At 35.3% G+C, this 25467-nt stretch overlaps 1 protein-coding gene and 1 long non-coding RNA gene across 3 annotated transcripts; one reads left to right on the top strand and one right to left on the bottom strand.

Annotated features, from left to right (window-relative positions):
- Positions 1 to 812: 812 nt before the first annotated feature.
- On the bottom strand, positions 813 to 12664 carry LOC120264573 (triacylglycerol lipase OBL1-like). The gene is made up of 6 exons (XM_039272394.1): positions 12550 to 12664; positions 11259 to 11474; positions 3823 to 4148; positions 3126 to 3159; positions 1996 to 2615; positions 813 to 1175 (listed from the first exon to the last, which is right to left on the bottom strand). The coding sequence occupies exons 1-6, from the start codon at positions 12635 to 12637 to the stop codon at positions 960 to 962; spliced, it is 1500 nt and encodes a 499-aa protein (XP_039128328.1). The 5' UTR covers positions 12638 to 12664; the 3' UTR covers positions 813 to 959.
- A 2021-nt stretch (positions 12665 to 14685) lies between these two features.
- LOC120265653 lies at positions 14686 to 24211 on the top strand. 2 transcript variants are annotated; one of them, XR_005537708.1, is made up of 5 exons: positions 14686 to 14902; positions 18996 to 19109; positions 22803 to 23148; positions 23234 to 23830; positions 24055 to 24211. It is a non-coding gene; the product is annotated as an uncharacterized LOC120265653 (long non-coding RNA). The 2 variants fall into 2 exon arrangements; XR_005537707.1 differs by lacking the exon at positions 14686 to 14902 and having other exon boundaries at positions 18508 to 19109.
- Positions 24212 to 25467: the final 1256 nt, after the last annotated feature.

Genomic DNA, 25467 nt, shown 5'->3' with positions numbered 1-25467 from the left:
TCTCCAGTTTTCTAGAATTTGGGTTTTAAATCTATTGATGCCTATAATAGTCAGTTCTTGTTGATCCATAATAACAAAAAAATTTTGTTTCAAGATTGTTAGTGATTAATATTGAGATCAACAAAGGATTAAAGGATAAAAAAAATGCAAATGGCTAAAAGCTATAAAGGGGAAAGTAAATACATATATGAACTAACTTTTTTTTTTTTTAATAGAAGCTTGCAAAATTGTAATGTCCTCGAAATAGAATTTGCCCATAATCAATGCTTATAGTTCGTTAGGGGCCTAAATCACTAGAATACAAGTGTCTAATCAAAAATTGTTGCAACACAATTTTGATTCTATTAAACTGTTGTGTATTCTCTCTCAGGATGCTATGAACTATTCTAATGTGTTGATGTATTGTGTATGTTCAAATCAAACAACGTCATCTATATTTATAGGATACTAATAGGCATACTTTTTCACACAAGCAACTTTTTATATAACATATATGTTCATAAAAAATACTTTCTCATTAGATATGCCCTTTCATAAGGAAACATTTCATAATAATATATATTTTCATGAAAAGAACTTTTCAATGGAACACGTCTCTTCACAAAGAAACTTTTCATAATAACATGGAAATGCAATTAATTAAAAAACAAACAGTGCATTAAAAAGTGTAAGTAATTATTTAACGAACATTATTGAATAATAAAAGATTTATACTCAAATGTATAAATAAACATCAACATATTCCTCACTTCTCAAGGACAAATGCATCAATCTTTTTGACCCATTTTTAAAAGGAAACATTACACAAGAATTTTTTTAATTTTTTGAAGCTTATTTAAGAGCATTAAAATAATGTCATACACTCAATCAAAGTTGGAAACACCAATGTTGAATACAACCTTATGAAAGTGGAAAAGACAAATATGCTTGTAGCATACCCAACTTAATTAGCATATAATTTAGTAGGTAATCTTGGCTTTCTTTGTGGCATTGACATAATTCTTGGTATTATGGAAAGCTACTCCAGGGACAATGATCCAAATAAGCCTGTTGAGTGTTGCTATGAAGCCCTCACCCACCCAAATAGCTCGGAAGAAATCTTCTATTGCACCCCAAAACTTCACTAGAATATATAATGCATTGAAGTAATTTCTATTTGGCACTTCACTCACATTCTGCAACAGAAGTTAGTATGTCAATATATGTTTTTTTTTAATAATAGGTAAGTATATAATTAACTAAATGTGAATTAAGTTTTTTCTAACTTGGGAGGAATGAGATATTAACTTTTCTGCCGTAAAAGCAATAGTGTGAACCAAGTTTTTTTAAGTCGAGGTAAGAAAATAAACTTTAAACTAAGATAATGCATCAATACGTATAACAAGGACTTCCTCAACTAACAAATTATGTCTAGTTTGAATGCCTATAGAAAACTCCATAATTGAAGTTATCTACATAAGTGGTTGCCTATACTAATGCGAATGCATACATAAATGACTTATTCATTCATATTAGATGGTGTAACGCAAGAGACAACTATTTATTTAAAAAATTTAATTTTATATAATGCTTATATAAACAACATATCAACATCATATGCACAAGTCCTAAGCTCAAAACCAACAAAGCCAATGTGTTGTAGGATATAAATAAATAATATTTCCTCTGTTAGATAAAAATGAACTATATTATATACTTTAGAAATAAATCTATGTTTACAAAAATTATATTAGTCTACCTATCTTTATTTTATAACATTCTATCAATTTATAGTTTTTATTTTTAACACAATAGAGAAAAAAGTGATAGAAGATTAAGTGACCAAATCAAGTCGGTCTCTCAACACATTACAAACATTTGGGTATTTTGGTCCTTGTACTATGAAGTAAAAAAAAAAGTACATTTGTTAAATGCAAATTTTCCACAATATATAATAATAATAATAATAATAATAATAATAATAATAATAATGCATTAATTAAGAACTACACATACCTTGCCATAATACCAACTATTGTAGCTGATGCAAGAGCCAAAGTGCTTGAAGTCAATAACAGGGATCTCAAATGGAATCCTTGGAACAATATCATGTCTATAAACCATTCTAGTGTACTTCTTTCCTAGTATTGAAACCATTGCTTCTCCAAAACAAGCATCTCCCACTCTTGGCTGTCCAAAGGTCATTACCCCACTTACCCTCTTCAATATATCATGTTCTTCATGCATTACAAGCAATGAAGTGTATAAAATTGATAATGCACCACCGAAGCTATGTCCGGTCACTAAAATCTTTGCATTCTTGTGCTTCTTCAATAGACCATGGAGAACTTCTCTTATCGAATAATAGGCTAATTGTTCGTTGCCATTGTATTCTTTTGGGAAGCCCATTTGGGCATCTTGTAATTTGTCTAGATCTGGATTCTTTTGGAGTCCTAGGGCTGTCATGAAACCTAAGTGAACTTTGCCCATGTTTGCCATTGAGATGAAGCTCATGTTCAAGTTGCATCTCCAATCAGCAATGCTATCGGTGCCGCGAAATGCAACGATGATTAGTTCGGCATCTTCTCTTTTGTCACAACATATGAATGCTTTGGTTGTGCAGGCATTGACATAAACTGAAAAAACAAAACATATATTATAAGAATTTTTCTGGATAAATATGGATGTTAATCAACCTTCAATTTTGAGTTGGGAAAGAAACAAAATACTCATTTAATGTAGACTAGTCATATAATTTTTTTTTAAGTAAAATATTTGAAAATATTGAATAAATTTTTCTTTGAAATACTCAAGTTATCCTAAAATATTGAATAAATATATATATTTAAATCTTTTACATTGCTATGGTGAAATTTTATTTTTGTTATAATCGATTTTTTATGGCATACATATGACAAATGAAATATATCTTGAAGTATAACAAAAGGGAATTCCAGCAACTTTGGTGAAAATCTTAAAATAATATATACATATAGAAAAAGTAACAAACAAATGTAAAAATAAAATATGTTCATAATTATATTTACATTAAAAATTAAATAATATTATTAAAATTAATGTTAGCCTTCAATTAAAAAAATATGTAAATATATGCCAGCCAACTTTGAGTTGATGACATCACTTACAGTTCCAGCCTTTGAAGAACTCCACAAAATGCATCTGAGAAAAGTTTAGCGACAAACATTAGTTGCAAATGTATCATGAACATATTAATTAAGTAGTTGGTTAGTTGTTATAAATGAAAAGTACACGCATCAAAAAGCCATTTTATTCTAAGAATTCATAGCTGTGTGTGGACACACTAGATACTTTACAGGTCAGGACACACGAGATACTGGACAGGTCAACAAGGGGATTATTATTATTATTATTATTAGGGTTTTTTTTTAAAAGCCCACAATTGCCCGAGCCCAATTTTTCAAAAACTTCAAATTTTTAGGGTTTTTTTTTTATTTAATGCTTACTAAGACTTGTATTATTGTATGATGCCATTTGGATTTTGGATTGTTGGACATAGTGTTTTCATTTGATGTAGATTAAATTATTTTTATATAGTTTAATATTTAATTGAACTTAACTGTAGCTTATATATGATTCTGATAAAATTCGGATATTTGAACAATCTGGCTTTAAAAAAACTAAGTCTAAATAAGTTAAGAAGTTTATTTATTTATAGAAACAGTTGTCGAACCCCTGTTTTGTCCAAATCCGAATTTTTTCACCCCTATTTCCCATATATTGACAAGTAAAATTTTGTTTTTGAAATCACAAAAATAATATAATGGAATACAACATAAAAAAATAGTGAAATTAAGGGTATACCTTCAAATGGTTGTTAACAATGTCTTGGATATGAGCTTGATTCTCATAAGCTAATTTTGAGGCAAATGCAGCAAGCTCCATGTGCCCATCTTCTTGAACTCTTGTATCCAATTTAGACCTTAAAAAAGTAGGCTTTGCATGTAACAACATTTTCTGCCCGGGAAGATGATTTGGTACAAGGCCATGCTCTGGTTGAAAATAAGAAGCTTCTTGATCTGGCCGACCTAAATGTGATGCCAACTTTTTGTCATCTTCGACTTCTCCTGATACAAAGCTATGCATTGATCTAAAATAAGAAGCATTTGGGTCTGGTCTTCTCCTCGAACCTAAATATACAAGCTCACACTGAGTTTACTTTTTGAAAAAGTGGATAAACCACAATCATTCAAAAGCTCAACGAAACAACATACAACAGAAGTCCACTAGCTGTGGAACCAAGAACAAAAAAAAAACAAAAAAAGGAGGAACAACGGGTCTCCTCCTGACCCACAGAAACAAAACCAACCAACTACCCCACAGACATATCCATCGCCTCCTCAGTCGTAAGAGCCACCCCTGCCCCCTCAGACTGAGGTCCCAAGAACTCCAAACTACGCCGGATTGAGGAAATGGAATCCTCAAGCGTCGATCTCACACCCTCAGAAGCTGCAGAGAATCACGATAACAAGAAATGATCGAGTTTAACTACTGACGACATGCGGACACACATATTTATCAGAAAAGATAGCATCATTTCTAGTAAGCCAAATCGCCCACACGAAAGCTTTAATCGCCCCGTCCCCAACCACACGGGAATCAGCCCGCAAGGCATTCCTCCAGGCCCCCCACATAAACGACATCGAACTTGGTAGCGAGCGGCAATTTTAGCACCCTACTAATGCTGCCCACACCTCGAGGGAGAAACGGCACTGCAGAAAGAGATGATCCACCGATTCCACCGCGTCATGGCACAACACGCATGTGGAAGTCGGGAAGCTTATTACACTGCGCTTAGCTAAATTTTCAAGGGTAAGAATTTTATCCTTCCAGGCCAACCAATTGAAAATATTGACCTTCCTCGGGCAAGGTCCCTTCCAAAAATACTTAGCAATAGGGCACCGAAGCCCCCCGTCATTCAGTCGATCATAGAAGGATTTGACCGAGAAGGATCCATTGGTCAGTCAAACTCCAAAAGCTTCAAGTCTTTTCGAGTCCGAAGGAAAAGTTCCGATTGGCATTAAACAACATAGACTCATGGTCACTCGAAAAAGGTTGTCGATTAAGAAGATGCCTCAAATCAAACATCGTCGCATTCTGCATCGGAGAATCCGAAAATTCGTTCGGCCAAAGATGCATTGGTGCCCGGCCATTGAGCCATCTATCCTTCCAAAACAGAGATTCCGTTCCAGAACCCACTTTAACCGTGACACACCCATTAAAGTCCGAAAAGCCTTTCAGGACCCCCGACCAAAAGAAAGAAACCCTGCCCCGCGGAAGACAAAACAAATTCCAAGAAGACACGTTATAATTGAATTTAATCACCTTCGCACACAACCAATTTGTGTCAGTCAAAAATTTCCATCTCCATTTCCCTAGCAGGGCCCTGTTGAAAGCGTATAAATCCAGGATGCCCCACCCCTTGCTCCTTCGAGCGACAAATATTCTCGCCAAGCTACCGGAGCGCGCTTAGGAATATCAATGTCAGGGCCCGACCATAAGAAATCTCGGCGCACCCGGTCAATTTCCTTAATTACCCAACTGGGTAAACTAAACATGGACATCCAATACGTCGGCAAGGAGGAAAGGACCGAATTTAACAAAGTAAGCCTTCCACCAATAGAAAGGTAATTTGATTTCCAAGAAGACAGTCGTCCTTTGATTTTATCGATCAAGTTCCTCCAGTCTAGTTTACGAGGACGTCTTCCAGAAATCGGAATGGCAAGGTAATGCACCGGCAGGCGACTCACGGCACAGCTGAAGGTGCTTGCCGCCCACCTATCAGGAAGCTGATTCAAGTTGGTAGAAAAAAGACAAGTCTTGGCGAAATTGGTTTCCAGCCCCGACAGTCCCTCAAACAGCAGTAAGATCAACTTAATAATTCTCAAGTCTTCCGGCCCACCCGTGGTCAAAATTAGGAGATCGTCCGCATAGTGCAAATTACAAATGCTACCAAAATCCCCAACCGGAACTCCAACCAAAATATGGGAACTCAGCGCGTTCTCAAACAAAATACTCAGCACATCCGTCACCAAAACAAACAACAAAGGCGACAAAGGATCACCTTGCCTCAGTCCACGTTGATATCTAACATATCCTGAAGGGGATCCATTAATAAGGATAGAGGCCTTAGACGATCTCAGAAGATTGTGGATCCAATCTAGCCATCTAGCACCAAATCCTCTCGCTCTCATCAAATCAAACAGGAAATCCCAGTCAACCGAGTCAAAAGCCTTAGCAAAGTCCACTTTTAACACATGGCCATTCAAATGTCTTTTTTGGATACTAAATAATAGTTCCTCAGCCGTAGCAATATTGTCTAGAATGCATCTACCTCGAAGAAAGGCCGATTGGGCATGATCCACCAAAGAGTCCATCACCGTGCCCAGCCTCGTCGCAAGGATCTTGGAAATGATTTTCAGGGAGGAATTAATTAAACTGATTGGTCGGTAATCTCCCGGGGATGCCGGGCTTGATACCTTAGGTATGAGAACAATGCTAGCCCAATTAATACGTTCCAGGTTCGCCTCCCCAGAGTAAAAGTCCTCACACAACTTCAAAACCTCGACTTCAATCTCCCAAAAAGATTTAAAGAATATCATTGGAAAACCATCAGGACCCGGAGCCTTGTCACTACCTAAGTCAAAGACCGTCTTTTTAACCTCCTCCATCGAGAAAGGCCGCTCCAAGTGAGATAAATCAACCCTAGCTTTATTCCTCAAGAGCCTATTCAGGTCAGCCTTAAAGCGGAACGGACGTTGATGACCAAATAATGCTCGAAATTGATTTTCAAACACTTTCCCGATCTCCCTGACCTCCGAGACGGAAACCTCCCCAACCTTAACAGAGGGAATAAAGTTGGTGTTTTTTTTGCCGTTCGCGACAGAATGAAAATACTTCGTATTTTCATCCCCTTCCTGTAGCCAACGCAATCTAGATCTCTGTTTCCAGTACAGCTCCTCCTGTTTACGAATCTCACCTAAACTGTCCCACAGCCCAAGCTCCTGCTGGGCTTCCTCACGATTCAGAGACCTGGATTCTTTAATGATATCCAAAAACTCCAACTCATGCAGGAGGGCCAACTTTCGCAATTTTATGGAACCAAAACTCTCCTTGGCCCAAACACGCAGCTTATCCCTAACCCATTGCAACTTTTTGGAAAGCACAAACGCCCCGCACCCCTGCGGGTTGAAACTATACCACCACTGGGAGATCAAACTGGCGAAACCATCCACAGTAGTCCAAGCAAGCTCGAAACGGAACGGCCTTGGGTTAGAGCAATGCATACCCACCTCAAGCCTAATCGGAACATGATCCGAACCAAGACGAGGGAGACAATTTTGGATCAATCTAGGAAACATCTCTGCCCAAGTCCTATTGACAACAAACCTGTCAAGCTTCACCCAAGTAGGATTGACTTGCCCATTCGACCACGTAAACCTTCTACCCACAGTTGGGGGTTCGAAAAGACTCAAATCATTAAGGAAAGAAGACGCGTCCCGGAAATCCCCAAGGTTTGGAGGCCCACCACTTTTATCCCCCAAAGCGAAAATTGCATTGAAATCACCACCAACCACCCAAGGAACACCCTGAGCTGGGCAACATCCCCGAATCTCCTCCCAAAAATCAGCTTTTAACTGACGCACGTTAGGACCGTATACCGAGGTACATCTCCAATGAAAGTTTTCCTTTTTGGAAAAAGAAGTCGTGCAAAAGCAGAAGGCTCCCTCGATGCAACCGACCCCATGAGGTGGACACTATTCCACCCAATAACAATTCCGCCAGAAGAACCAACCGAAGGAAGAAAAATAAATTTGTCTAAGCGGGGGTCCACCTAACTCCCCTCCAAGTTGCATGAAATGGAAACCAACTTGGTCTCTTGTAAACAGCACACATCCGCAAAGTGAAGATTCAAAAAATATTTAACTAGGAAGCGTTTCCCGGGTATTCCTAACCCCCTAACATTCCAAGAAATAATATTCATGACTCACTAACTAGTGACCGCGGGCCTCACAGGAGGTCTCCGCCTGCTCATCCTGAGCCGAAACACCAGACAAGGCACGGTTTTTTTCTACTTTACGAATATGCTCTAAGCATGCAATCTCATGAAAATCAGAAGCATCCAACACAATACCACAAGCAGAGCAATAGTTCACTAATTGAGCATTGGACCAATCAGAAATAAGGAGGGGCTTTGAGGTCATACCTTCAGGGGGGTCGCCACGAAGAGACTTCTTCTTAGCAGATCTCGGTGGCTCCACCACAAAACCCGCCTCCTCGTTCCATCTGGAAGATGGTTTCTTTGATCTCTCACTCTTCCTGGTACCCACCAAAGTTCCCGTGTCTGCAGAAGAGATCCCCACCTTTAAATCTGGAAGCATCTCCTTCAGAGATCGTTCAAACTCCGTGACAGAGACATCGGAACTGTATTCCTCTGCCAACTCTTCAGATTCTGACCCAAGATCATTACACTCCACCCCTTTGTCCCCCTCCTTTGGCATGCAAATTGGAGTGAGCACCCACTGATCCGCGAGAAATTTCCACTGAAATCCCCCAGGAGGAGCAGATTCCGGTGCAACTAAGCTCCCACAAGTAACTTCCCCATCTCTCTGTGAGGCATTTCCTATCTCAGGACCCCAATTTTCTAATTCTGTATCCACCAGCCCACCCAGCCCAACAGACTCCACCATAGCACAGGCCCGGTCCACAGGCCCAAGATCCACTGGATCCAAGACCCGAATTGCACTGGCAGGCCCATCACCTGGCTTTGAGAAAACTGATTCCACCTTCGCAGGATCCTCTCTCCCCATGTGCGCAGCAGACACCTCCATCCGGGAACAGCTCAAGGTGCTACCCATTGGGCCCAACTCACACAAGAACATGGGGTCCATGCTCCTCTCCTTCTCCACCCCAAGTAAATCTAGGCCCACTTCCTTTCTCGGCCCAAACTCCATGATTAATGGGTCCAAGAAACCCAGCCCACCAGCCTTCTCATGCATGATCATCCCCTTCTCACCAGCACCCTCCTCCACTCGACCCCGGTTTTCCAAACTCCACGTGTCTTGGGCAACCTCGGACACATGTTCCGTCCCATCACTTGGATCTTCCTCCATCTCGGAACCATGCAACTTGGATCGGGCGCCACCTGGGTCAGCAGCCTTATCGGTTCGCACCACCCAATTCTCGACACCGCAACGTCTCGAGCCACGCCCCTGCGACCTCCCGTCCTTTCGAGCCATCACCGTAGCAGCAGACGAGCGACCACCGGTCCGCTCAACACCACCCCGTTGGCCCATCGGATCACGCACCAGTAGCCGTGGCACAACCTTCTCTCCGGTGATGTGGGAGCTCGGCTCAACCACCCCGGTCTTGTCCCCCCGAGATCCAACCCTCGATTCGAGATGGGAGCTTCGCTCAACCAGCCTCTTTGAATCATTCTCAACAACAGCACGGTCATCTCTTCTAACATCCGCACCTTCAACGCACGGTCGAGACTCCCGGTCCTCCCTCACCAGCTGCGTAGCACTCGGGCCAATCCCTGGGTGGGAGCATCGCTCAACCATCCCCTCCGAACGACCCAAACCCGGCACCACCGCTGCCCTCTTACCTTTGTCCACTAAGTTACAACCTAGATCAGTTCCCCGCCGAACTTGGTCACCCAACTCATCACCACTTCGTTCCTCCGGCAGAACAAAGCGACCCAGCTCCTTCCGGAAGATCGGATGATCACTGTTGTCGTCAGTAAGGAGCACCTGATACCTTCGCATGCCCAAACTCAGGTCGAGTTCAATAGGAAGGACCGTCCCCTTTCTCCGACGAACCAAGGCCGAGATGAAAGTTTTATTAGTCTTGAACTCCTGCGACAGCGAGACAAGCTCCCCCACTGTCTTCAGAACCTCCAGAATCACACTCCAGCACCATCCGTGTAAAGGAAGGTTCCACACTCGAATCCATTGGCCTTCCCCGGTCGCTCGCTCGGTCGCTCCCAGTTCCGCCGACCAAGGTGCAAGCCTCGCCGAACATCGCCCATCCTTAGTTGAGAAAGACACCACATCCAGCTTGCTTACCTCCTTCACCTCCGCCCGACAAGAAAGAGGAATCAAAAAGGTGATATCGTTCACCGGTGTTAGCGGACAGGCAAGAGCACAGTTAATGATCGACGGTAACACTTCTTCCAAGGCCTTGTCAGTGGTGTACCCCGAGAGCATCGTCACCACCACCACCTTGGACAGTTCCTCCCTAACCGCAGCAATCTCCGGAGAAAGAGATAAGGACAATGAGGTTCTCCACGGCCCGCCAAGACGTGCACCAGGAGGTGAATGAACAAGAACTTTCTGAGATTCAGGCCGATTCAGAACTGGATCTACTGCCGCATGCTTAGACCTCACGTGGAGCCGCTTCCTCTTGGGACTCCGACGAAGGTCGACCCTACAGTTCGCAGCCATGTGACCCACCCCCGAGCAACGCAGGCAAACAACCTGGTGCCGACAGTCAACGGTCTTGTGGGTCGTCCGAAAGCACCGTCCACATGAAATATCTGGCGGGGACACAGGGGACGCTTTGCACTGCATCTGAAAGCTGCGCCCGGTCATCGTACTTTCCCTAGTGTCGGTCGCTTCGCGCCCGTTCCTCATCCGACGAGCTAAGAGCTTCGGAATAGGTCCTACCCTTGCTCGTAGCGCACTCACAGACGACTACGAGAAAAGAATCCACGTAACTTACCAGTCATCTCCTGCTTCTTCACGGCCGCCGTATCTACCTTTTCCGGTGAACCGCCCCCGGCCCACAACTCCCCCAGCAGACTCATCTCTTAGAAGTATATTGAAATAATACGAATAATAATCATAATACGAAATATGACCTTTTATATTTTACAGTAAACACAAAATATCACTACTGTAATAAAACGAGAGTTAGTCTTTCATTCTTCTCATCAATCAAAGATTAATAGTTAGATCTACCATTTATCTATAATATACTTTAGTACCAATTAATATATTTTAATATAATGACGAAAATGGTGATCATACATTAGAACACTAATATTACTAATAATAATGTATTTTCAAATGCATTAACTAGAAGATTTTTGACTTTTGAGAATGTGAAACTGCTAATAAAATAAATTAGACGACTTAAAAGAAATAAATAATTGGTGGTTGCCGACATGATTATTCTTTCAATAAATTTGTAATTTTTTTTTATTCTTCAAGAAAGAAATAAAGAAAAAAAAGATGAACCTTTGATGGTGTTCTTAATAAGGCCAAAGAGACCACCATTGATGAGTACGTTGTTGAGAAAATACTCCAACCAGCTCTTGAACTTGTTTCCTACTCCAGATGTTAATGAGCAGATGATTGAATAGAACAAGAAAATAAGAATGAAGAGCCTTGAGGTGATGTTCATTGGGGATTTACTAGCCTGTGTGTTTGTATCTACAAAGTCATACTTTGAAAGTAGAGATGGCAATTTGTACCATACCCGACGGGTATACCCGTACCTGTACCCGGTCAAAGAGGGTATTACCCTCTTTGACGAGACTGCAATCTGAAAATGGGTATACCCAGTTAGTTTTTGAGCGGAGTGCAGGTCGGGGTAAGGGTATGCCCCTACCCTACCCGTACCCTTACCCTTACCCTTACCCGTTGAAGAGGGTACGGGTAAAACCCGTACCCGTACCCTTACCCTTTCATATATATATATATATATATATATATAATTTTTTATTAAACTAAACATTTACTCAATATCTATTTTCATGGTGATTAATTTGAAAAATAATACTTCAAATTTTTCTCTTAATATATTATTTTTAAATTTTTATTTAATTTCTATATTTATATTTGATAATATTATCAAAATTGAATTTTAGATATATATTAAAAAAATCATAATTAAATTTAAAAAAATAAACAAATATAAAAAAATAATGTTATAATAATTTATTCTATAAATTATAAAAAAACATCCCGAAAAAAATAAGATACTAATAAAAAAATCAATTGGATATAACTTATGAGAATTACTTATAATATTTTTTTATATTCAAAATCTTACTAGATATTTATAAAAATTTGAAGCTATATAAAAATATAAATAGTAGATATATGAAAAAAATTTAAAACAAAAACCAAGATAGTTAAACATGAACAAAACAAAAAGGTAGAGTTACCATTGAGTTCTAAATAAATGTCATTTTTATGTGATTATATAATTTAAGATAAACAAATATATATCAACTTGTAATTTTTGAATTTATGGACATGTGTTTAAAGATTGTAATATAATGTATAATTAATTTATTTTTTTATTATTATTTAAATTTAATTCGATAATTTGAACAATGGGTAACAACGGGTAGCGGGTACCTGCTGGGTATACCCGTACTCACTGAGGATAAGGGTAAGGGTATGATTTTTTACCCGCAAGAGATGCGGGTAAGAATGCGGGTATGGGGTAGGGGTTACGGGTACGGGTAAGGGTTTTGGCATACCCTACCCATACCCTACCCGTTGCCATCCCTATTTGAAAGGCTCTTTGAAGAGAAAACAAGGGTAAAAAAATCCCACACTCTAGCACTGTTTGGACGAAAGATCATGTACTCTTTTTCAGAAGCCATTTGGTAACAATGTGGAGGACTTCTCTTAATTGGTAGGTTGTTGATTCAACTATGTGCAATACCTTTCTTTATATAGGGATATATTGTGAAAAATTTTTTTAAGTTATAAAGGATTTTCCAGAGTATTTTAAATATTGACTCAAAAGTCTTTAAATATTATTAAGGGAGTTTTTTGGTTTAAGTTGAACAATTTAGAAGTTTCTCGGAAAGTAAAATGTCATTTTTTTATTGTTTTTAATATATATATTTTTGTACTTGGTCTGAGACATATCAGTATTGTTATTATTATTATTATTATTATTATTATTATTATTATTATTATTATTATTATTATTTATAGCTCTGTTTACTTTTGTTTTTTAATTCTCCAATTGTTTGTTACTTATAAATATTTTAAGTTTTAATATTAATAGATAAAAATGTTAAATGTGTTTGTTAAAAAATAATTTTTTAAAAGGAGTTTTCATGGTAATTTTTTTAGTGTTTTCTTAGGTGATAAGGTGACCCGAATTAAATAGGGTATAGTGGTTTTGATATTTCTATTGAAGTTCGGACAAATAGGGTATAGGTGTTAAGGTGATCAAGCACTAAAGAAGCAACAATTGTTTTGATATTTCTATGGAAGTTCGGACAAATATTGTTTTATACTGAAATAGTATTTTTTTTTTTCTTATTTTGATATATAAAAAAATAAAAAAATTGCTAAATATGAGACTGATTTGATTGAGCATAAAAAAAACATAAAAATAAATCCCTCATTTTACTCTGGAAGAGATATATTTATAATTATAAAAGTAATTTTTTTTTATTTTTTTCTGTCGATTTACTACCAGCCTCAAAGTTTAACTCTACATAAAATATCTTATATATTAATGTCCAAATTATACGTATAAGCACATAATTTAACTTTTCTATAACCTGTGGGACTACACATGCTAATGTCTCCATAAGATGCCACATATAGAGCCACTTGTAGAAGGACCTAGTTGGTGCTGGACTCCAACACTAATTCTTGTAGAGATTGAGAGAAATATGAAGAGGTCATGATCATGAAAATTAATTCCATGTAGTTGAAATGGTTGATCGCTGGAGGGATATTGTGATAATGGTCTATATGAGGGATAGGTGAAGAAGCTTCATGCATCATGTTGATCGGATTATGAAAATGACAAGACTGACAGATTCAAACTTATATAAATGATACTAAGGTTGCATCGAACATGATATTTCCATGTTTGAAACTTATATAAATGACACAAACTTGTACATTTACAGATATTATTGATTAGATGATATGTGTCTGTGTGTGTGAACACATGTGTACGTGTATATTTAATTAAAACCTTGAAATATCTACATGAGTTCCATGAGTTAATGTTGTTGACAAGCTATAAAAGTAGTTGAACATATTAATCTGCTGAATTAACTCCAATCTTGTGTAATGGTCATCTGAAGCCTTTGGATTTTGTGATTCTAGCCTTATCCACGTTGCAACAATATGAATGAAGTGGAATTCAGAGTATTAATTTGTAACAACTAGCAAATGAACTAGTTTTTTTTTTTACTAGAAAATTTTGATCAGATCACATGCATTGTGATCTTTGCAAAAGAGTGCTTGCAATAGTAGTTATTAAAAATACACTGTGTAGTGAGATATTTTTTGGGACAGTATATCAAAATAAATATTTTTGCTTGTTACATGGCAAATGAACTTTCAAAAGTAGTTTAGGGACCACAAATGTAACTTCATACAACATGCAATAAAAATCATTGAAAGCCCAAGGTGAAAAGCTAAAATAAAAGCCCAAAATTAGTGAACCAATTGCATGCGCAAATTTTAACTATAGAATTAGGTTTTCAAAGGGTATTTTGGTCATGCCCATGGTTTAGTAAATTAATCTTTAATTAGAGTTGAGTTAAAAATGGTATGCCTATTTCATGTAACACTATATGTGGACCCCACCCAGCACTAAAAGCATGCTTAAGATGCTGATAACCTTAATTTTCCCTTAATCCCTTTCTTCTTGTTAGCTTGCTTTGGAAACTTAGTTGAATGAGGAATTCCTCTGGGCTCCATCACATCCATGCCTCCTAATAACCAAGCCTTTTACCTCCATTTCTTCTTTCCTCTCCATTGTTTCATTCTTCTCCTTTTTCTTCTCCATTCTATTGTTTGTGAGCGCGGTTGCTAACTCTTGGAAGTTCTTGGAGCTTGGAAATTTAGATGGTTTTCTCTATTTACCTCCCTCTTTTCCGGCCATCGAAGTAAGTCTCTAACTATGCTTGGATAATTTTTCCAGTAGTGTTGTTTTTGTAACTAAAACCATAACTCTTCTTCTCTATCCTAGCTTTTTCTTGTGAGCTTGGTTGAATAAGTTTTTGGTATAGCATGCCTTAGAAACAAGAGTTTGTTAAAAAACTCTAGATTTTGATAACAAGAGGAATATGTGCAATTTGAGTCCTATATGCGATGCATAAAAACTTAGGGCTCTATTTGGCCTAGAATTGATTTTTGATTGACTCAACCTACTTATAATTATGGTCATAACAAACCCAACATTGAAAAATCTTTAAAAAATTCCTATTGTACTACGGTAGCAGCTTGACCCCGAATTTAGCCCATCCCTTACAACAGTCCCCACTTGAAATACAAGGAATTGTTTTTTTCCGGTCCTCGTCTCCGCTGGGATTTTTCAGGTTCAATAATTACCCTTCCCGATTAATAAGTTAAAATATTATTATTATTTACAATAATTTTTTTTAAAACCCAGTCAGCAGCCCAGTCATTAGCCCATGTGTTGACTGGGCATTAATGCGATACAATAATAAAAAAAGATAGCCAAATAGGTAAAAATCCCAATTTAAATTCGATGATTTTAATATCATTTTCTAGGTAATTCAAGCCTAAATTCTCCGGTTAATGAGATTAAACCAATCTATTCCAAGTAATTAAATGGGAGAAAAGACAAAATGGGCTCATGATGATTGCTCATTCATTATAGTTTCGACCCACAAATCTGGCAATTCAAATGCCAACTCAAGATTACTTTCCAACTTCTATAAAACTAATACTAATAATAATACAAATAATAATAATAATAATAATAATAATAATAATAATAATAATAGTAGCATGCATTGGGGAAAAAGAGTTTGTTAAAAAACTCTAGATTTTGATAACAAGAGGAATATGTGCAATTTGAGTCCTATATACGATGCATAAAGAATTAGAGTTCTATTTTGCCTAGAATCTATTTTTGATTGAGTCAACATACTTATAATTAAGGTTTTAACAAACCCAACAGTGAAAAATCTTTATAAAAATTCCTAGGTGCTAGAGTTGTTTGCTTGACACCGAATTTCTAAGCGCATTATTGACCCCAGTCCCGAACCCTAATACGGGGAATTGTTTTTCCTGTCCCCACCGGGATTTTTTGGGTTCAAGGATTCTCCTTCCCCGATTAATAAGTTAAATTATTATTATTATTTAAAAATAAATTTTTTAAATATCCGGTCAGTAGCCCATGTGTTGCCTAGGCATTAATGTGATATAATAATAATAATAATAATAATAATAATAATAATAATAATAATAATAATAATAAAGATGGCCAAATATGTAAAATGCCCAATTTAGGTTCGATGATTTTAATATCATTTTCTAGGTAATTCAAGCCTAAATTCTCCAGTTAATGAGGTTAAACCAATGTAGCCCAAGTAATTAAATGGGAGAAAAGACAAACTGGCTTCCTGATGATTGCTCATTCATTTTCAGTTCGACCCGCAGATCTGGCAATTCAAATGGCAACTTAGCATTGCTTTCCAACTTTCATACAACTAATAATAATAATAATAATAATAATAATAATAATAATAATAATAATAGCATGCATTGGAAAAAAGGGTTTGTCAAAAAAACTCTAGGTTCATACAATAGCGGCTTGACCCAGAATTTCTAAGCCCATCACTGATCCCAATCCTAAACCAAAATATGGGGAATTGTTTTTCCCATCCCCGTCCCTGTCCCCGCTGGGGTTTTTCAAGTTCAGGAATTCCCCTTCCCCGATTAATAAGTTAAAATATTATTATTATTTGAAATATATTTTTTTAAATACCCAATCAGCAGCCCAGTCAGTAGCCCATGTGCTGACTAGGCATTAATGAGATACAATAATAAAAAAAATGGCCAAATAGGTAAAAAGATGAATTTAGATTCGATAATTTTAATATCATTTTCTAGGTAATTCAAGCCTAAATTCTCTGGTAAATGAGATTAGACCAATCTAGTCCAAGTAATTCAAACTCTTAATGAGAAATGTTTATAATAAACAAAATAGAAAAATTTTTTAAATATTCAATACATTATTCACTCATATCCAAAATCATTGAATTTCTTATGTCCTTACATATGTGTCAAGACGAAGAAATAATGATCAAGCACTAAAGAAACAACAATTGTTTTGATATTTCTATTGAAGTTCGGACAAATGTTATTTTATAATGAAATAGTATTTTTTTAATTATTTTGTATATATAGAAAAAACAATAAAAAATTGCTAAATATGAGACCGATTTGATTGACCATAAAAAAAAACATAAAAGTAAATCCCTCATTTTACTCTGGAAGAGATATATTTATAATTATAAAAGTAAATTTTTTAAATTTTTTTCTGTCGATTTAATACTACCCTCAAAGTTTAACTCTACATAAAATATCTTATATATTAATGTCCAAATTATAAGTATAAGCATATAATTTAACTTTTCTATAACCTATATGGGACTCCACATGCTAATGTCTCCATAAGATAAGATGCCACATGTAGAGCCACTTGTAGAAGACCTAGTTGGTGCTGGACTCCAACACTAAGGGTGCGTTTGGATGACGGAATAGGAATAGAGATAGGAATGGGGGTAATGAAGAGAGGAATGAGAATGGGGGTAATGGGGAGGGGATATGAATGAAAACTGTGTTTGGTTAGAGAGGGTTATGCATTGGGAATGTAAAAAATAAGTAAAGGATATATGAGACAATTACCTTTATACCCTTCTTAAAAAAAACAATTATGTATATATGTTTAATGACAATTAGAAATTATTAACTTAATTAATTAGGTTAATTGATTAATTAATTATTTATTTAAGATAATTAATTATTTATTTAAGATAATTAATTATTTTATTAACTTAATTAATTAGTGTTATTTATTTATTTATTTAAGATAATTAATTATTTTATTAACTTAATTAATTTTATTTATTAATTAATTACAATAATTAATTAAATTAATTAATTATGTTAATTAATAATTTTATTAATTAAGTTAATCAATTATTTTATTAACTGAATTAATTAAGTTAATTAAATTAATACAATTAATTATTTTATTAACATAATTAATTATGTTAAATTAAGTTAATTAATTATTTTTTAACTTAATTAATTATGTTAATTAATGATTTTATTAATTAAGTTAATCAATTATTTTATTAACTGAATTAATTAAGTTAATACAATTAATTATTTTATTAATTAAGTTAATCAATTATTTTATTAACTGAATTGATTAACTTAATTAATTAATTTTATTAATTAAGTTAATCAATTATTTTATTAATTGAATTAATTAAGTTAATTAACTTAATTAATTATTTAAATAATTAAGTTAATCAATTGTTTTATTAATTGAATTAATTAAGTTAATTAATTAATTAATGAAGTTAACAAAATTTATTATTTATTAATTAAGTTAATCAATTATTTTATTAACTGAATTAATTAAGTTTAATTAATTAAGTTTATTAAGTTAAATATTTAAGTTAATTAAAGATGGTTAGGTTTTAAGTTGGGATATACAAATAATATTTTATTTTGAAATGGGCAAAAATGTAATTTCCAATCTCATTAATGGGTATTCCCCCCAATATGGGGGGAATGACTTATGCCTTTGGGGAAGGTAATGAATACCCCTAGCCTTCAATGATTACATGCACAAAAGAACATCCAAACAAGGGGGAAGGAATGTGTAATCAATGATTACCCTACCAAGGCTAATCATTGATGTCATCCAAACACAAGGGTACGTTTGGGAGCTGGATTCATCCCTTGGGAGTGGGAATGGGATGCACCCATGTGGTTTAAACCCTTGTTTGGCAACCAGGGAAGGAATGAGTAAAGGGTTAGCATGGTAATGGGAAGGCTGCATGTGGGGTCTTCCTAATCCTGTCAAAATTGAGGGGAGTTGGACTCCTGAGTTGTATGATGACTATTTTGCCCTTACTTTTGAAAAAATTTCCACCTTTTTCTTTCTCTTTTCCCATTGCCTTTGTTTTTCCTCTTTTCCCATTGGAGATCCAGCTTCCATTGTCCCTCATCTCCGAGCTTCAGATCCATCGCCGACGCCGACACCGACGCCAATTTCGTCCTTTCTCCCTCCCTTCCTCTCTGATTTGGCCTCGGACATTTAACCAGGTTTGTTTTTAATATATGTAAAGGAGCATTTCAAATTCATCTTCTAATGTTTTTCACTGCTTTTGGTGCTCTGTGAGAATGTAGCAGAACATAATCTTGCTTTTGGTGCTTTTATATAGTCCTCAATTTTTTGTATCTAAACTGATCAGAGATCATAATCGTGTGCCATATTTAATTTTTCAATCTATTGTCTAGAAGTCTTGAAAATTTCTTTGTTAGAGAACATTATCTGGAGACTTTCAGGGAAGTGGGAAGAACATTATTTAAGCACGCAGTCATTGTCTTCATGGGGCCATTCTCTCTCTCTCTCTCTCTCTCTCTCTCTCTCTCTCTCTCTCTCTCTCTTATATCATGTGTATTCTTCCTCATTACTGTGAAATATTCAATGCTAGTCACCAGCTTTCTTTAAGGTTCTTTTCCGAAAAAGAAATATATACTTTGCATAGTTTGGTGATCTTATTGCAAATAAGGCAACTTAACTGATTTAAGAATAGAAGCAGAAAAATTCTACTCTTGGTCTCTATATAAATCAGAAGGTTAAAAGGCTTCTATTTCGGTTAATGACAATTAATCCAGCTATGCCAACCAACTTGCATCTGTAGCATTTTATTGTTCGTAGGGACCAAGTTTGATTATAATACAAATTAGACCATGAATGCTCATCAACTACTCTGATTCTTCAATCAATGCAAATCCAGGTCAGCAGTGTTAATTAACCGCATTGTAAACCATTAAATGAACATTCCCAAAACTCGGTTAAGATCTCGAGAAAATTGGCGGTTCTTCAAAAGATTTGCAAAGCTACCATGTGTGTCTTTCCCTCCAAACTGCACAAAGTATAAAGGATCTTCTCTCATTCCCTGTACCTTTCCCTTGCGGTACATCAACTAGTTGAGTGTCGGCACATATTGTTTGATGTACTATAGATCAAATCCTAAACAGTTTTTCATAGAGCATCCAATGAAAATTTTATCCCTTAACAGTCTTTGTTAGAGAACATTATCTGGAGACTTTCAGGGAAGTGGGAAAAACACAGACAGAGGAAGAAAGATACGTTTGTGTATATATAGAGAAAGATAGAGGATTAGTTATGTTTATCATAATAGAAAAGAGAAGATAATAGCAAGCTCATCAGGATTGTTACAAAGAGATAATGACAAAAATAGAGAAGGATTAATTTTAAATTTGAAAAGAGAGATAATGAGATACAAGGATAACTTCCGTATATTTGAGTGGAGATTTATTAGGCTTTGATATTTATTATTTTCCAAAAAAAAGAATAATCAAGGCTTGAATTGAGAGATAAGCAAGGGATCGTTTTAACTTGGTGAATATTCATTGGTTTGTTTCTATTTTTTCTATTTAAAAAATTATTTTGACCTGGTTTAATATTTATTTGCTTTAGTCCTTTTAGTATATATTTATTAAATTTAAAATAAAGATTAATAATTTTCTTTCCAGGACTAATCATAAAAGTGGTTTCTTTTAAATATATATATATATATATATATGTGATTATTTATTTATTTATTTTAAAATTTTGATTTCAAATGGTTGGATCAGTTTTGACATGTAATATTCAAAGATATATCTATATATTACTACATATGTACATATATATATATATATATATAGCAGCATTGACCTAGTCATGGCATACTCATAGATAAAGAGAAGTTTGTTATTTTGTTCAAAGACCATGAAGAGGATACCAAGACATATAAGAAATTTTCATGTTGACCATTTTGGTTAATATTTGAATGTTAAATTGCAGGAGTTGGAATTATGTAATTGCTACATTGAAAGTTAAACATGTGGGCTGTGTGAAATTTAATAATTTTCAATTGGTTAAGTACGCAAATTTGTGTTGAAACTTAAATGTCTAGTCATATGGTTGCTATGAGGGATATAGAGCATGGATAAAACTTAGAAAAGTCTGGGCTAATGTGGAAACATGTATATTTATGTATGTTTGCACTCAAAGTAAATCGAACAGGGTTAATGCACTACAGGACATGAAATATTAGTTAGCTTTTAATATAACTGTGTGCATTATGGTTTGAATAAAACCAATCATTCTTACGAAACATATCTTGTTTCATTTGTAAATTTTAGATATGACCAATGAAAACGTGGAAGATGTTCACGCGGAGCAATTGCTTCACATGATGTATGCATGAATTTTTTTCGTTGTGAACATCATCGTCACCATTTGTACAATAGGCGAGGAAAATGATCAAGACAATGTCATCCATTATGAGATTGAGTCAACATGTATTAGGCGTCGTAGACAACATGAGTACATGTTCCATGTAGTTTATGAGAGCGATGTCAATTGTATCAATAAACTACGGATGGATCGTCATTGTTTTCATAAATTATGTCAATTATTGACCACTACCGGTGGGCTTCGCAGTACAAGAAATGTGATGGTCGATGAAATGATCGCGATATTCTTAAACATTGTGGCACACCACATAAAAAATAGGATAATTAAGTTTGACTTTGTCAGATCAGCTGAGACGGTTAGCCGACATTTTCATGCAGTTCTAAAGGCAATTATCCTATGCCACGATGTACTATTGAAGAAACCCTAACCTATTCTCGAAAATTCAAATGATCATAGATGGAAAATGTTTAAGGTAATTTCACACATTTGTTTATAGTTGTTGGAAAAATATGGTAGATGCCTTGTTAATAATAAGATGTTTACTTCAATGTAGAATTGTCTTGGAGCATTAGATGGAACTCATATTCATGTGAATGTGCCAAAAGTTGATTGCCCAAGATATAGAACAAGAAAAACAGAAATAACTACTAGTGTGCTCAGCGTTTGCTCTCAAGACATGCAATTTATATACGTATTGTCTGGATGGGAAGGTTTAGCACATGATGGTAGAGTTCTAAGAGATGCTATTACAAAGCCCAATGGGTTAAAAGTTCAAATGGTAACTAGAACATTTAATTAATTTTATTAGTAATGATATTAGCTAACAACAAACATTTCTTTACCTATTAGGGTGCTATTACTTGGTTGATTCTGGATATGCAAATTCACCAGGATTTCTTGCACCTTTTCGGGGTCAACGTTATCACTTAAGTTCATGGGCAAATGGCCGACAACTAGTTACGGCGCAAGAATTTTTTAACATGAAACATGTTGCTGCTAGAAATGTGATTGAGAGGACATTTGGTCTTTTAAAAATTCATTGGAAAATTTTATCAAGTCCAAGCTTTTACAATATAGTCACTCAAAGGCGCATTATTAACACATGTTGTCTTCTACATAAGTTTATTCAAAAAGAAATGACAGAAGACCCTGCAGAGCATGAAATTAATTCTGATATGATGGAGGACAACATTGAAGATGACACTGATATCATTACATCCATTGATCCAATAGATGAATGGACCCAATTCAGGCTAGACATGGCTACAGAAATGTTTAACACTTGGCGTTCAAATTAATTAGAAATTTTTGTGTATTGTTATTTTTGATGAACAGTTTTTGCGCATTACTATTTCATGACATGGAATGATTTTATCTATGAACTATTATTTTGTTTAACATGGAATGATATTATATACAAACATGGAATGAACAATTATTCTTCTTTATTACAATAAACATGTTATACATGGAATGGTTTGAATAGGTTGACATGTGTGTTATATTGTATTTTTTAATTCTAGGATGGATCAAGAATCACAACAAAGGGGTAGAGGTATAAACAAACACTAGTGGACTACATAAGAAGATAAGGCCTTGATTGAAGCTCTAGTTGAGTTATCGACAAATACACTGTGGCGAGCTGAGAAAGGATTCAGAAATGGTTATTTACATCAATTAGAGAAAATGATAAAAGATAGATTTCCGTATACTACATTGATGGCTGCGCCAAATATAGAGTCGCGGGTGAAACTTTTTAGAACCAAAACTACAGCAATTGCAGATATACTTTCAATCAGTGGCTTTCCTTGGAACAATGAGCACAGTACCATTGAATGTGAGAAAAGTGCATATAATGAATATGTTAAGGTAAGTTTGCCATCATTTGTCAATTATTTTGAATGCTTAATTTTTAATTGTTATTGTTGACACCCACTTAAAAATTTGCTTATAGATTCATAAAGAAGATGCGGGACTTTATGGTAAGTCATTTCCATTTTTTAATGATCTCACTCCAGTCTTCACAAAGGATAGGGCACAAGGCAATGCAAGGGGTGACCTTGGAGATGATGTTGACCAATAAATGCATGAAAACATTAGCTTGGACGATAATGCCAGTTTCTCTCAATTTCATATGGAAGATGTTTTCATGCCCACAGATGAACATGCAGAGCCTCCATCACCTATAACTTCAGATAATGGCGCCTCAAGCTCTATTGCCCAAAAGAAGAAAAAATGCGCTAAAGAATCGAATATCGCATCAATTTCAGAAATTTTCACCATTTTGTGGATTTGGTGGACCCAGGCTTCAAAGCAATGGCTGAATGTGTTGTTCGAAATGCCGATGCTAATGCGCTTAGGGAAGCAGCTCATAAGGAAGTTCAAGAGAAAAAGAAGCTATTGAATCAAGTTATCTTCAACATTGATGGCCTATCCAAAGATGAGGCATTAGTGGTAATGCAATCTTTAAGAAAAGACGAGGAAAAGCTTAATATGTTTTGGAATTTGCCCGATGACAAAAAACTACGTTTTTGTCGCCTACTTCTAGGAGGTACAAGTATTTCTTTGTTATTTGTCATTTTGGCTTGATTTGTACATGTTCCACGTTATTTATCGTATTGGCTTGATGTTCATGGAATTTTCCAAATTGGCATATCCATGTTATTTTTTTCATTCATTGCTATGAATTTCATGACAACATTTCACAATTATGATATTTTTTGTGCATTAATTCACATATATAATATTTGCTTGGTGTGGTCAATCTATTTGTAGGAAGGGACACAATGTAGAAGAGGCAATCATGTCCATGCCCGAGCCATACCATGACGAAACTTCAACTTTGCTTGTTATGTTCAATGAAAAAATGTTTATCTTATGAATGGTTGTAAGATTACCAAAACTATTATGTTGTATTTTATTAGTACTATGTTGTAACCACTCGCACTACTTTTCTAAAACTTGGTTATGTATGTGTTATATTAAAACTATAACCTTACTTCATGATGGGTTTGATAATGCTACTTTTCTTTTATATTGTTAAATGATGGGTTTGATAGTGTGTTGATTGATGAATTTGATTATGTTGCATCTCTTTTTTATTGTTAAATGATGGGTTTGATAGGTGTTTAATGATTGGTTTGATAATGTTAATTCTCTTTTTATATTGTTAAGATTGTATTATCAAAAATATGCTTTCCCAATGGATTTTACAATTGTTTTTTGATATTGGTAAATGATATCAAAATTACATGGTCATACGTTATACTAACTAGTTATTATATTGTTAATTAAAATAAATAAGTTATCAATATAATAAGTTATTATATTGTTAATATTAATAAATCATGTTAATTATTTATTATTTAATATATCAAAATTTTCTTAAGTTATCATAATTAGATGAAATATTTAATAACAATAAATTAAAATAAATAATTAAATATGTTACAAGTATTTAATAATAATTATGTTAATTAGTTACTAATGTAAGCCATTGTTTTTTAAAACGGCATTCTATTTACATAAAAGTCATGTGAAATTTTACTATTACAATTGTCTTTTTATATTGGTAAATGATATTAAAATTACATGGTCATACGTTATATTAATTAGTTTTAATATTTTATTTTAATTAATTAAAATAAATAAGTAAAAATAATGTTAATTATTTATTATTTAATATATCAAAATTTTCTTAAGTTTTATTAATTAGATGAAATATTTAGTAACAAAAATTAAAATAAATAAATAATTATATTATAAATATTTTAATAATCATGTTAACTATTTACTATTAAATATAAACCATTGTTCTTTTAAAATGTCATCCAATTTATATGAGAGGGCATAATTGTAATTGTCTTATATTTCTCCCTCTTACTTTTCCTATTCCTAACTTACATTCCTTCCAACCAAACACCTTCATCATTATCCTCCACTCTCCCTCTACTCCCATTCCCATTCCTCCCTTCTTCTCATTCCCCTCCTTCCCATTCCCATTCCGCAATCTAGAAATGTAAGTGAAGCGGGGAATACCCGTTCCTCGCGGGGCCCCGCACCGACGCGGCGGGGATTCCCCGAAACTTCCCCCGCGGGGCGGGAAGCGAGGAAAAATTCCTCCCCGCCTAGCGGGGCGGGGCGGGGGCGGGGAATGGTCTCTCCGCCCCATGGGCTCCCAGCCCCGCT

This window comes from Dioscorea cayenensis, chromosome 7 (assembly GCF_009730915.1).
Source record: "Dioscorea cayenensis subsp. rotundata cultivar TDr96_F1 chromosome 7, TDr96_F1_v2_PseudoChromosome.rev07_lg8_w22 25.fasta, whole genome shotgun sequence".
Taxonomy (NCBI): domain Eukaryota; kingdom Viridiplantae; phylum Streptophyta; class Magnoliopsida; order Dioscoreales; family Dioscoreaceae; genus Dioscorea; species Dioscorea cayenensis.
The sequence above is the reverse complement of the archived record's forward strand: the minus strand, read 5'-3'. Positions and strand labels throughout refer to the sequence as shown.